The sequence below is a fragment of the Hippoglossus stenolepis genome, chromosome 18 (assembly GCF_022539355.2).
Source record: "Hippoglossus stenolepis isolate QCI-W04-F060 chromosome 18, HSTE1.2, whole genome shotgun sequence".
NCBI lineage: Eukaryota > Metazoa > Chordata > Actinopteri > Pleuronectiformes > Pleuronectidae > Hippoglossus > Hippoglossus stenolepis.
The window spans coordinates 17,075,099-17,089,571 of record NC_061500.1 but is presented as its reverse complement, the minus strand read 5'-3'; the positions used below and the strand labels follow the sequence as shown (position 1 = coordinate 17,089,571).

At 41.6% G+C, this 14,473-nt stretch overlaps 1 protein-coding gene across 1 annotated transcript in view; it reads left to right on the top strand.

Annotated features, from left to right (window-relative positions):
* Positions 1–13,319, top strand: part of jmy (junction mediating and regulatory protein, p53 cofactor) — a 28,407-nt gene extending 15,088 nt beyond the window's left edge. Inside the window, exons 3-10 of the mRNA XM_035184484.2 lie at positions 4,971–5,121; positions 5,628–5,797; positions 6,317–6,482; positions 7,108–7,298; positions 7,404–7,493; positions 9,550–9,645; positions 9,731–10,241; positions 10,776–13,319. Of these exons, the coding sequence (XP_035040375.2) occupies positions 4,971–5,121; positions 5,628–5,797; positions 6,317–6,482; positions 7,108–7,298; positions 7,404–7,493; positions 9,550–9,645; positions 9,731–10,241; positions 10,776–11,089 (1,689 nt within the window). The 3' untranslated portion in view covers positions 11,090–13,319. The remainder of the gene's footprint in view (positions 1–4,970; positions 5,122–5,627; positions 5,798–6,316; positions 6,483–7,107; positions 7,299–7,403; positions 7,494–9,549; positions 9,646–9,730; positions 10,242–10,775) is intronic.
* Positions 13,320–14,473: the final 1,154 nt, after the last annotated feature.

The following is a 14,473-nucleotide window of genomic DNA, read 5'->3' as shown; positions in this document are numbered from 1 at the left end:
CTGCTTTGTTCATGTGCGAAAAGGAGAACCCCGGATAAAGTCTTGACCCAATTCTGCGGAATAATTTTTTGTTGGACCTTTCCATTTTCTGTTGTCAACAAACCTCATTAAAAACCAAAGCCATCAAGGTGTTTTACTCCCCCTCTGTCTGTGGCTCTCACCCCCCTGTCCATTGATTCCTACTAAATATTTAAGAAATTAATAAGAAATGGGTTACACTTACATGGTTTTATTTATTAAAAAGACAAACTAATTTCCTTTTAACAGATGGGCACTATTGTTTTTTGGAAACAATGCTCGGAAAAGAGGAAATGTTGCCTCTATTTCTGCAGTGGATTAATGCACATTTGGTGCAGTGATTAGTTCCAGGAGCAGGATGTTATTTTCAGCCTCAAAATAAAGCACAGTGCCAATGTCACCAAGTGTTTATAGATTTTGAAAAACAATGGAGCTCTATGGAACAAGCTTTAGCTATGCTACAATGATGTTTAATTGCATCAAGCTATTGGACAACAAGAAAAATCGAGAAATATATTTTAAATGGTTCTCACCATCGTTTCTATTTTCAGCTCTGTAGACTCTTGGAAGTCGGCTGTTGCAGCTGCCTGATAAAGACTGCCTCGTATCTAAAACTGTGTTACTCACAAAAAGGCTTTTACAGGCTATTTTAACCAAATGAGATAAGGGCCACCATGACGGTGTCCATGCTGTAATCCCAGCACTTTACCACGGGAACTTGCGTCACTTCTATTCTCAGTGAGTCTGTCACGTCTGTGTTTTGTCACCAGCAGCTGTTCAGCAGAGGTGCTAAAGGAAGTCATTCAATCACTTCTTCAATGCTGCCTCGAGAAGAGGAGTCAATAAACAAGCTGCCGGATAACCTGAAAACACATGTGATGCTTTATTATCCCAAACATTAAGAAAACATGAGGATCTCCAGTTACCACGCAGATCTGTGTCTCAGCTAAAATACACTTAGAACATGTAGTGTTGTCAGTGACACTTCTCCCTCCTCAGTCCGTCTCACACTGTATGTTAATGAGCAGTGAAGAATGAATGGTGTTTACATTGTGCGGGTCAGGATTAGGTCAGGTTACCAGGTGACATCAGGAGGCTGCAGCCGAGAGGGAAAGTGACCGATTAGAGGCGATTGAGTTTTAAAGATGTTTCTCCATCATGTCATTCTGCGTTTAAGAAAGTGACTCACTCACCAGCTTCTTTATCTGTATCTCTCTGAAAGGTATTTTGCTAAGCAACTAGCTGCATAGACAATTAGGATAATTACATGTATTTCCCTGTGTTTCCAGACACTATGTAATGTATACACGTGTGAAGTGTCACTTTCCAACTAGCTTTAGGCTACTGAACTTTTACAGGAGATGTATATTGCCAGAAAAGCTTTGTATGAAACCAGTGAAACAGACATCAATGGCCGACATGTCAGCAGGGACGAAGGGAACAACAACAAAATGCAAAGAAGATGAAGATACAAAGGGTTCGGTCAGATCACTTTGGTTACTGTATACAAATGACATGGCACTTTTTCTAACGAATGATATAATCCATTGAATAACAAAAACATTTAAATCTGCATAATATTGTATATAGAAGTGCATGTAACTGCCAAATTAGTTCCACAAATCTTCTCAACATCTCAAAAACATTCTCAATGCAACTGATAAAACGTGTTTTACATATTCAGCATTAGTATGTTTGCAAACAAGTTAAACCGTCTGCCATTATTATTCTTATTACTCTGGCGGACACAATAATCTGATAAATATGGGAGCAAATTAGATCCTAATCGAATTAAATCTCATAGATCAGCACTACGGTGAAAATTAAACAGAATTCAACAAAAGCAAAACAAAAAGTGTAAAACCCAGGGTAAGCCTATTCCCTATTTTTAGAGAGGTCGCTGAGAAGGAAACTCGGCTTCATGTGTCGCTTCAGAGTTGAAGTTGAGGTGTTTTCACCAGATTTTCTTTTACTTTCACAAACGACATCGGATGTAGACGTTGTTATGTTTTACATTTTTAAGTTGAAGATGAGGGAGAGGAATGAATGGGAGGATATTATGGAGACTGCTGCTCCTTCAACCTTCCATCTTGACTCAACACTGGTCATTTTTTTCCTCCCTGCTACACACTGGATCACTTCTCTAACATACCCAAGTACATCAGACATACTTTTCATCAGTTACTAGCATGAAAAAAAGTTTAGTTTTTTCAAAACTCACCTTATTGTTAAGACTTAATCAAAATGTATCATCTTGTAATCCTTGACTCCGCGTCTATAATGTTATTGTATTCTTACAAATGTAATCTGGGCTGATAATAGTTACTTATGTTTTGTTATCTAATGACGTAATCCCAATTAAATGTAATCTGTTACCACCCAACCCTGGTTATACAACAGATATTTCAAATGCCATCAGTGTCGCAGTGTCGAGACAAACGACTCATCTGCTTGTTGCTCTGTGGCTGTTAAGTGTTGGGCCTCTTGTTCGATGTGTTCACATGTGGGTGCAGCTCTTTCGCTGCTCTACGTTACTGTACTTACAGCAATCTGAGCAGTGAACATATCTGAACAGTGAGATCATAGCTCATAGGGACTCCAGTTCAATTTCTACTTTAATATAAAACCTTTTGCTCTTGGCTGCTCTCTTTTTGTTTTCTTTCTGGTCTGTGACGTAATCTCTCCTCCCCCTCTCGCTCACTGTTTCACCCCTTTTAAAAAGACCCCTCCCTGTTCTTGTCCCTCACGTGCAGACACACACACACTCTCCCAGTACAGACAAGTGGGTATGCTGGCGAACATAAATCAAGTCCATTGAGGTTTGCTGGCGATTACCACATCCTTGTTTATTTTTGAGCACCTGCACACATCTGTTTAACATTGAGATATTAATGTATGACTGTATGTGCAGGAGGCCCTGAGCTAAGCTGTGTACATTTTGTTCCTGAGGGTTGTGTGTTTAAGTGAACTCCCAGGACAGAACTCCACGTGGCACAATTTTTTCCCTGTTTCTCACTCTTTTCACACGGCCTGACACGAGCCAGCGAGCTGTGAGGAGCCAGATTCAGTTTGACAGAGTTGTGCCACGTGGAGCCTCGTAACCTCAACTCCTTCCTGCTTGCATTCAGATTTCTTTTGTTTTGTAATCACCGATTTTTTTGTCTATTAAATATTTGATGCCAGCCCAGTAGGACACTAGGTTAGTGTGACTCCAGACGTAAACAAGCACAGGCATGCCTTACAGTCATAAGTCGCTGGTAGCACCATCTGCTGCAAGGTGCTGGTATTACAGAGCAACTGTAGTCAGTGATCTGAACCAGTGGGTTCTCAAACTGTGAGGTGAGCTGTGGAGGGAGAGAGGTGGTCATGTGCATGATGGTTTTAAAAACATCAGGAAGACATTGTGACACGAAGCTCGTAGAGGCAACTGAGCTACTTTAAAACTATCAGTCTGATTTGTGAACAGTGATTCAGAGTAATAACTGGGTTCAATCTAGTAGTGGAGGAAGTAATGACACATTTTGCTAAAGTACATATACAAATAAACACATTCACTTTTTTTACTTGAGTAAAAGAAAATAAGCACTTGCTTTTGAATGTATTAAGTAAAAGTGAAGCCCATTTCCTAATGCAACGGTCTACAACGTCAACTGTGCCTAATGTATATTGTGGTATATTCTGTCATTAATAAGGAATACTACCAATGATGCCACAGAAAACAGTTTGTATCATCGTATTAAATCACGGGTCACGCGGTGGTCTCTTCCAAATCCATGTCTGGTGTTGTTTCACCGGTGATGCTGCAGGAAATGTGGTATAATGTTTCCTGCCCGCTCTGATTGGATCAATGGACCAATTTCGCTCTCGTTATTGATTTAAAAATAACCGCTACAGCCCTGTCCAGCTCTCCTCGTGTAACGGCCGGTCTCCTGGTATCTCCTCCATGCTTTTGCGACTGTGCTGGGAGACACAGCAAACCTCACGTATGGGTGTGCCATCCTGGAGGAGCTGGACTACCTGTGCAACCTGATAGGGCTGCAGGTGCCGCCTCATGCTACCAGTAGTGACAAAGACACTAGCAGAACACAAAACTAGAAAAGAATCAGTCAGGAAGGATGAGGAGAGAGAAACTGTCTGTAGCCACCACATGTAAAACCATTTCCTTTTTGTGCGTTGTCTTGCTTTTGCCCCCATTGCACCTGTCACTTTAATTTGCACCAAAGCAGGTGACATTGTTTGTGCTTCCTGAATGGACACATGAAGTTTAACTGACTTGGTGTTTCACTGTGATGTATTTCCCTTCATTTTTGAGAGCAATGTATGTTCATGCACTGCTATTCTCTATTTCAAGGACTAAATGAAACAGTACTTGTGGTATGTGCAACAGTTTGGGCATCCCACCAAGTCAGTACTTAGTAAACCCCACGTTTGGCAGATATCACAGTGTCGGCTCTTACTGCAGCTCACTGTATTTCAGATCTACACACAGAGTTTCAGTGATGTTCAGATCAGGTGACTGTTGCAGTTCAAAAAGCTTCAGCTGGTGTTTCTTCAAGTGGTTCACGGTGGATTTTGAGTTCTGCTTTGGATCATTGTCGTGTTCTAGGAGTCAGCCAAGAACAAATATTTCATCTATTGACATAGATGAAAAAAGAGATGCTGAAGAGTTTTACAATTGGCCCAAGAGTTAATCATCATGTTTTTTACTTTTCTTCAGTTCCTAAGTAATCCAGTGATTGTTCTCTGTTCATCCATGGACACACTGCAAACATGCTGACTTTTAATGGTGCCAGTAGTCCAAAACTACAAATAAAAAGAAACTGGGCTCAATAGGGAGTTAACTGCAGCTAACCCACTGAATCCACAGCAACAATATACTCTCTGTTTGTATCTGAGTATCTGCCAAACAGACGACAAAGAATAATAATAATGACCTGTTTTAACACCATCAGATCTCTCTGGAGACGGAGCGGCTGGGTCCTCGTCGTGTGGAAGGCCTGAGGAGGGAGGATGAGGAGTGGCAGAAGAAGGCCCACGCCGCCGTGCTCTCCATACAGGACCTGACCGTCAAGTTCTTCGAAACCACGACTCGATCCCAGAAAGGTAAACACAGAGAGGGCGGATTTCCAACCGACGTTTTAAAACAACCTTCCCTGTACAGGACCCTCATCTCTGACCTCTCACATGCCAGTGTTCTCCCCACCCTGCTCCAAAAGTATTCTAATCCACAAACCATCTCAGCTATGCAAAGAAACAACTGAATGCTGTTTAGCCAAGGAATAGGTTTCAAGTAACTCGGTTTTGAGTCAAAGAGTTATTGTCAAACACTGCTGTTGTGTTTATTCATTCAGTCAACAATTATGATCTCAATTATTTTCATAATTCACAATTAAATGTTTAGGCTTTAAAGCATCAGAAAATAGTTCAAAAAATGTCCAAGGTGATTGTTCAAATGTCTCCTTGTGTGTGACCAACAATCTAAAACTCAAAGACATTCACTGAACAACAAATAAATAGAAACAAGCAGAAACTCAAGATGTTGAACTATTGTCAAACCAGTTTCCAACTATTTTTCCACTGATCCACAATCATTTGAATCTGTGTTGCAGCTCTGTTTGAGCGTATGCGTGCTGACCAGAAGAAGTTTGGCAAGTCGGCGTGGGCAGCAGCAGTTGAACGCATGGAGCGTCTGCAGTACAATTTCTCCAGAGAAACTCTGCAGCTGATGAGGGCCAAAGAAATCTGCCTGGAGCAGAGGAAACACGGCCTGAAGGAGGAGGTAAGGTGTCGGTCATGTAGACCAAGTTGTGTGTGTCAGTGTCAGATTGTGAAGTTTAACTTGGTGGGTTTTTAAAGAGGTGGCAATGCTCAGTAAGTTAGTAACCCAAACCCAAAAGCCCCAATGACACCACTGAGAAATGAGGACATTTGAATAAAACAGCCTGATAATAGCCATGTTGGAAGAATGACCTCACGGCTCAGACATCCTGTGATGGAGTCACACCAGAGTCACATCCTGGTCTACACCAGTGGAAATGACTCAATGGGAATGACCGCCGGGGTAAAAACATTTCTTTAAAATACTCCTGAACTCCAGTTTACCTTTTCTAAACTAGTGTGGTGGAGCTCAGCACTTAGAGAGAACAGCAAAAGTGCCTCAGGTTCTATATCCACTGAGCCACTTCTATTAAAACAAATCAGGTAGAGCTGCAAAGCACTTTGGAAAATCTGCTAAATTTGCAGCATGTGCTTTTTACTCCTGTGGAAGTGTAACATGATCACGTGGCTGTGACTCTAGATGCAGGGTCTGCAAGGTGGGGAGGAGGCCATGCTGCGTCTGGACCAGCTGGAGGCACTGTACTACGAGTTGCAGATGCAGCTGTATGACATCCAGGCGGAGGTGCTGTGCTGCGAAGAGCTGCTGCTCAACTCTCAGCTGCAGAGTCTGCGCAGGCAGATGACAGGTGAGCACCTGCGTGTTCTGAGTGGGACAGACTATAGTGTGCATGCTTTCTGTCTGTGTAGGCAAAAATAAACAATCTGACAGACACAGTGGGGTGTAGCATGATGGTCTCTGCTTATTGCAGATTATTATTACAGTATAATTCTTAAAATAACCAAATTTGAGGGACCAAACATTTGTTGTGTTGTGTTTTTTTGTCTATGCTAATCAGATATTTTATTGGGCTTAAAATCAAGTAACAATTTATCTCTAAACAAGATCTCTGATCATGTATTCATGTTAATATATTAGTAGTCTACAAAAAGTTTTTAAGAAATGTGAGAAAATGCCATTTTCATTTTTACAGAACCGTCTTCCGATTGCTTGTTTTGTCCAAAACACTGTCTTTTTTACTGTCATGTGACAAAGAAAAGCAAAAACTCTCACCCTTTAGGAGATATTTTTGCATTTTTGCTGATTGATCATCGTCATCAACCAAATCTAGTTGCCAAATAATTTTCTATAAATACACTTATCGTTTTTTTATATGAACAAGTTAATTGTTCGGTCACAGGTCACAGCAGCTTTTTGAACTAACAACCTGTACACGGCAGCGTTTTGATGAATCTCTTCTCATGTTCCACCAGAGCGTCAGGATGAGGTTGTGTACTACGATGCCTTTGAGAGCCCCGACGCCATGAAGGGAGAAGAAGACCCCGCATCGCCGCCCTCCCCCCTCAGGGACGAAGACCTGAGCGTCCTGCAGCAGAGGACGCGGCAGCTCGAGGCTCGCCGGGGTCGCATCACCACCAAGAAAGTCTACCTCAAAAACAAGAAGGTAAGCACTGACGACTGATGATGAAGTCGGGTTTTGTTGTGGAGATATCTGGAGAAAGTGCAGCTATTTTTATGATTTGTGTTTTATTTCTTTTTCCATTCATAGGAAATCTGTATAGTCAATCACAACCAGAAGATACAGCAGCGAGGCCAAGGCTGCCCTGCTGACAGCAGTTCTCCTCAGCCACTGCAACAGGTAAAACTCAGAAGATTCATCATGGCACACACAATACATGAGCCTCTACATATTTACTGCATTGTGAAACAGAGGGGTATTTTGTACCAGAGGGTTGAGAACTGGCAGGAAGCAGGAAGTGTTTGGTTCTGGGATGAACAAGATGAAAACTGTGTCTGTGGCCTGACCTTTGTTTTTTGCTATGACTCCATGAAAGGTTCAATGAAGTGAAGCAAAAAACAATCGGAGTAATGTGCTCTCTTTTAGCAGATTTAGTGAGGAGTCCGGCTGCTGCGTTTTGGACGAGCTGTGGCTCGCATGTGAAAACATAATGCTTGCAATGTGGTTTACTCTCGCTCCGGGAAAGAGTGAAAGAGAGAAGAAAACACTCACTATAATGCATTCCCTAGCCCCTTACTCTAACCTTAACCATCACAACTAAATGCCTCACCCTAAACCTAACCTAATTCTAACCCTAAAACCAAGTCTTAACCCTCAAACAACCATTTGAATTTGTGAGGACCAGCCCAAAATCTCCTCACAATGATGGTATAGAAGCAAAATTGTCCCTCATAACTATAGAGAGACATAGACAGACACACAGAAAAAGAGCGTGCACAAGAAAAAAACTGCCCTTCTGCTGATGTTTTCACGTCTCTGTAACATATTCTACAGACATAGATATTGGTTATTGCAAAGGTTTATTTGTAACCTAATGTCGGTGTGCCCTCTAGTGGACAGATTGTATAACAACCACATACATAAGGTGGTAAATAATCAGGAAAAAATGAATTGAAATATTATAAAAAACGGATTGACGGCTTCTATGTTCAAGAGAGGTCACTACAATCGTTTTCACTTCATGACTTGCCTTACTAAATTAATCCAAATCAAAGACATTGTGATTTACTAAGAAGCTTTTGTTGATTGTTTGGTTTGGATTTAGAATTTTATTGCATCATGTGCAAACCATCAGCTGTTAGAATTTGATTTGTTCTGGTTTAAACAATTAAACTGAGTCTTCTCAGATGTTGTGTTTTTGAATTCATCAAAACTACATGTTATGATCTGCCTAATGATCATTTTAGTTGTTGTTGTTGTTATTGTCGTCTAGTATCTTGTGAGCCAATAGGCTGTCAGCTGTAAGCACAGAGTCATGTAAAAGTCCTGCTGAATGTTGTCGGGGTGTTGATTTATATTCTCTAATAGGTTCATGGACAAATAATTTATTATGAGCATTAATAATTCACACTGCCACTAGACCCCGTATATCATTAATAGTGATGAACAGGAAGTAAAGTGAGGGAAAAGGGTGGGGTCTTGCATTGTGACATCACTGGGGGGATGTTGATGTGTTTTTAATTGACATACAGGGAATAGGACACAAGCACAACTCAAACCTGTTTTAACAGTTTTGCTTTCAGACTGATATTCAAAACACTTGTGTGCTGATGTTCAGGTTTAGCTGAAGAATTTGCATGAATAGATAAATCATTTTTCCAGGTCTCCATGTCCAGGTAGTTTTGTTAGTAGAGGTGGACTGATAACTTTCCAGCCAGCAAAATCAAACCGCACTAAACAGGAACAGTTATTTTGTGTGTGAAAGACCCCTTTAATAAACAAATCAATTTAATCAAGCAACTACTTTAAGAACTAGAATGGCACTCATAGACAGATACCTGCACCAAGGCCCAACAGTCCCCTGATGAAGCCACATTTAAATTCACTGGATCTGGATTTTTATGTGGATCTTCACTAAATTGATCTGTCATAAATATCAGTCCTTTTAAACATTACTTTCTCCTTGAAGACCAATGAATTATTCTCTGAGAAACCACAGAAATGTCAAAAAACACAATGTTAAAGAAAAAAAAAAAATCCAGGATCTGCCCCCGATCCAGATCCACACCACAATGTAAAGGGTTCTTTTCTGACCTATATCACATCCCTCCACCAAGTGTTGTGTAATCCGTCCAGTAGTTTTGTGTAATCCTGCTAACTATCACACAAGCAAGTAATGGAGGTATTTAATAACCCCTCCTGAACCCTAAAACAATCAGTTTTTGTTTCTGTCAAGGGAGGAGAATATGAAGCAGACGATGAAGCCAAACAAAATGCCCGGGTGAGTCAGGATAGGCAGAGGACGCTGGACAGACTGCGAAGCCTCAATCAGGTGAGAACATCCGCAGTCTGATGTCCAACTCAACCAGCCTCCTCTGAGCTGTCATCACCGTTCACCCTGTTTATTCCCCACACAGCGTTATCCGGGCCAGGTGACTCTGAAGTCCAGCCGGCTGCGTCTGAGTCAGGGTCACAGTCGGAGGAGGGCGGGTCAGCAGCCGAACACGCAGGCAGCCGGCGTTCAGACCGACTGCATCTCCGACCTCCCCCAGCTCTACGCTCCTCCGCCCGACGCCTGCGGCTGCGACACCATGTCTCTACCGACGGTTGACCTCAAAAGCCTGGCCTCTTCGCCTCCCTTCCTCTCGCTGCCTCCCCTCTCTGCTCCCCCATCTGTTCTGTCAGCGGGTCCTCCACCACCTCCTCCTCCTCCGCCCCCTCCACCACCTCCTCCCTCGGAGCAACAGCAGGGCGAGGACGGGGACAGGAACCCTGCAGCAGGCAGTCCGGGGCTGCAACATGAGTCAGAACCCTCCTCGCTGCCCCTGGCTCCATTTTCCCCTCGATTCTTTGACAGCAGCCAGCTGCTGAATGCGAGGACGAAGCTGAGGAAGACGGCCTCGCTCGACTCCTCACAGTGGAGGAGAGGTGAGGAGGCAACTTGCAATCCTGACTTTTATGAAACAAAGATACTGTGTTTTGTTTAAACTAATATTCCTGGTTGATTTGGTGACAGCCGAGGTCACTGAGGGCCTCAGAAAGTTTGTCAAATACTTGTCAAGCAGCTGATTTGTCATTAACACGACTGAAGATGAACATGTTACAATGCAGCCAAACAGAATCACATCACATCTACATTCAGCCGTCAAAGTTTTGGCTTCCACATTTGTCTCCAGACGTCTGTCCACAGTGTAAAACCAGAACAACGTCCTGATACTAATACCAAACTGTTTATGCTAAAAAGCAGCACATATTTCCTGGTATCTCTTGATATGCAAAATTAAGAAAAGAAAATTTCCCCTCTGATTTAGTTCAACTTTATTCTCAATGTTTAAAATGTGTGAATAGAGAGACTGTTTTATTTGCAGCTGATAAAGACTCAATGTTAACCAGCAGTGATTTCAAAGCTTCACTCAAACGCTGCCTCTATGTGAAGTAAATGGTTTTTGTGTGTGTCTGCAGCGAGCTCCCCCATGGACGAAGTGCTGGCTTCTCTGAAACGCGGCAGTTTCCACCTGAGGAAGGCCGAGCTGCGAGTCCTGGCCCCGGACCCGGACGACGACAGCGAAAACATCCTGGCCCAGATCAGGCAGGGCGTCCGGCTGAAGAAGGTCCGCACCCGGCCGGAGCACCAGCAGCGTCAGGCCAGGAGCTTCCTCCACTCGGCCGACGCTCTGACCCGCAGCATCCACGAGGCTCTGAGGAGAATCAAGGAGGCCTCACCAGAGTCCGAGTCTGAGGACGAGGGCCTCCCGTGCACTGACTGGGAAAACTAGTTCATCAGAAGGATCTTTTTCTTTTTTTTTTTACTTCTCTCTTTCATGGATGTGTGGAGCCAAAATGAAGAGTTACTGTACAATGGCTGAAGTTAAGCGGACACCTCAGACTTTTATCACGTGTTTGAACAAGAAAACCCTTGATTCACTTTTTTAAATATCAGACAAGCGGCTCAATTAGTTTCATACTTGTGCGTGTGGTTTGTAGAAGACGGACCACTAAGGTTGTTTTTTTTTTTATGTCGCTGCTGTGGCGTTCTCGGCGAGGACACAACCTCTGACCTCCCGGGGAATCCATCCACATGTTGGAGTCGTACTGTACTGTAGCTTGCTGTGATGGGTTTGTTTGAAGAAGTGAGTATTTTGTCTTTTCTTTTCACCTCTCTCTCTCTCGCTCTCTCACTGTCAAAGCACTCAGACGCTCCACCAATAACTTTTCTGTATGATTTTTACATTACAAACATACATAGGAAATGTCAGTGCATAAGAATCCCTAAACATGCACATGTATGCAGGACAAGACAATTCACACTCACTGAAAGAAGTAATTGGACATTTTGGAAGATAAGGCCGCTGCTGCTGCTTCATGTTTCACTTTTCAGACATGAACTCCGGAGAATGTCCGCACGATTGGGTCCGGACCTTCTCCAGAGTTTCTCTTTCACACATGAACAACACAGCAGGAGACTCATTTCATGTGTGAAAGCAGCTTTTCACAACTGACACTTGTTCTAATCTTCTCAGCTGGAATAAGTGAGTTTCCCAAAATGTTGAACTATTCCGTTAATTAGTCTGATATGAGAAGTGGAGCTACACGACTGAAAGTTGCACATTTTGGTTTATGGGTCATTTTCACCAACCTGGTGTTACAATGCCAGAACCAGCATTGTACTGGTGTATTTGGGGAATTAGCCATAGTTCTTAAAGCATTTTCACTTATACAAAGTAAAAATATGATACAACACGAGGAAGGGGTTTGTGACAAAGATGCAGCTTATGGTGAAAGTTAAATTCAGAGCATCACATTCTTTCTCTGGGTTAGAGCTCAGCACAGGATTGTAAGATTCAGTGGGACCTTTACTTTACGAGTACATCATTGTATCAAATATCCACAGCAAGTAAACTTCCGCAAATCATTAAATTATCCTGGAAAAATAGAGACACCAGCAGAACTTGAGCCTGAGAATTGTCACATTTTTAAGTTTTTTTTCAGTATCAAAATAATCCACTGGTAGTCCCATGGCTACATTGCACAGTGGAACTTCTAATAGGTAATTTATTATATTTTAAATGGCTTTAAAATCTGACAAAATCTCAACAAGCATAGGCCAAAAAACCAACTAACAAAAAAAGCAGGGCTCGCGTTGTAGCCTAAAGTGAGCTAACTGAATCCAGGACATTATCTAGACTTTATACTATAGCAAATACATAATGTAGCTGATGGAACTGTACTATAAAGTGAGATCCTTCATATTAGGTTATGATCCAAATAACCAGCTTACCTCCCACACTGGATCACACTGAAGCTCAGCACTATATAAATACAGACCACTTACAGCTCACAAGAGTATATATATTTTTTCAGAGACGTTTAAATTCATCATTTCTGAAGCAGCGTTGGAAATATTAGCTGGTCAGCTAGTTTTACTGATCGTTATTCATCCTAAACAACTTTTTAAGTTGTCCAAACACAGTATTTTGACACAAAATGGAGGAATAGATATGCAGTTATATTTAATTTGTGGCCAATATTCCCTCTGATGAATAACAAGCTCCACTGTGGTCACCCTATGTTAAGTTACTCTTCAACAAAAAGGAAACCATCCCAGTAAGAAGTCATAGTAAACCGTGGTGGAAACTGATCATAAAAATAGGTTTTGTGAACATTAAATCATTATTAGAATCGCTCGACAGAAGATCAGCAGTTATTTTCATAATTAATAGTTTTTTCAGGCAAAGACTCTGATTATTCTCTGGTTTCAGCTTCTCAAACGTAACCATTCCCATCGATTTTACTGTTTTTATACTGTAAATTGAAAATATTTAAGCTTCTGACTAATGGGCGGACAAAAGGAGACATTTATAGATGTCACCTTGGGCTTTAGGAAATTGTAACAGGCAATTTTTTTTTACTATTTTATACACAAAATCAATTAGTTGAAAAAGGCATTCATGAAGTCTTGAAAAGATCTTCAGGAAGTGGGGAAATGTTTAAAAGTTTTTTAAAAAGTAACTTTTTAAAACAGAAAAAATAAAAGAAGCTTTAAGGCACATGTACATAACCGACTCCAGATGTGGAGCAGCATTACAAACAAACATGAAGCGCACTGGAGCGTAGTTCATCACCCTCTGCTGGAACAGACGCAGCTTCCTGCTCGCCACACCCAACGCTATCGGGATCATACGTGTTGTTTACCTTTATTTTGTTTGTGGTTTTTACTCTTATTTTATTTACCCGAGAGTCTCTCTCCGTTTCCACTGCCTTGTTGTTGTTTTTTTTCCAAGTTTGTTTTCGTCATGGAGTTGTTTCAGTTTTGCGTGTGTGTGATTTGTTTTTTTTATTATTATGTATGAAATCTGTGTCAAACCTGTCTACAGCTGAAAAACACATGTTCCTGTAGTTAACACGTCAGTAGGCACTGAGCAGCATGGCTTCATTTAAAGAAACAGTTTGACATTTAGGGAAATAAAAACATGAATTCTCTTTCTTGCTCAAGAGTTAAATGAGAAGCGTAAACAAATCCAAAGATCCTCTGAAACTCACAAGTCAACATCCGGTTGTTGGACTGTGTCAAACCACATTCAGGAGTTCAGCTGACAATGCAAGAAATAATAATGTTTAGCTTTTATTCATTTTAATAGGTGATGTAAGTTGTGGCCCTGTAGTGTCTTTACATTTAGACACATTTACAAACTGCCACAGCCATTCACCAAATACTCACAGAGAAACAGGGACAAATCCTGACGGGTGTAATGATGGAAGCTGTATTTCTCCTCACCTCGTGTTATTTGTCAGGTCTTTTACACGTCGTTATGGTAACCCATTTCTACAATAAAAACTATTTATTACTAAATATTACGGAGCTGAGGTAGGAGTGTCTTCTGGCATTTAAGTTGACAATTTACAAGTTTAAAAAAAACGTGGATATTCTGTGGGATGATGAAGTCAGAAATAGATTAGATAGAAAAAAATGTAGTTAGCTTTTTTTCAAGGAACCCCCTGCAGTGGATGAAATTAGTATTTTGGGATTTCACTGACAGGAAAGGCTGGTGAGTTAAGCCCAGAATCAGTTCTGTTTGAACGGGTGAACCTTAATGCAGGTTAACTGGGGACATGAGGGTTGTGGCAGGCAAAGGTTGAGGGGAAAGAGAGAGTGTGACATG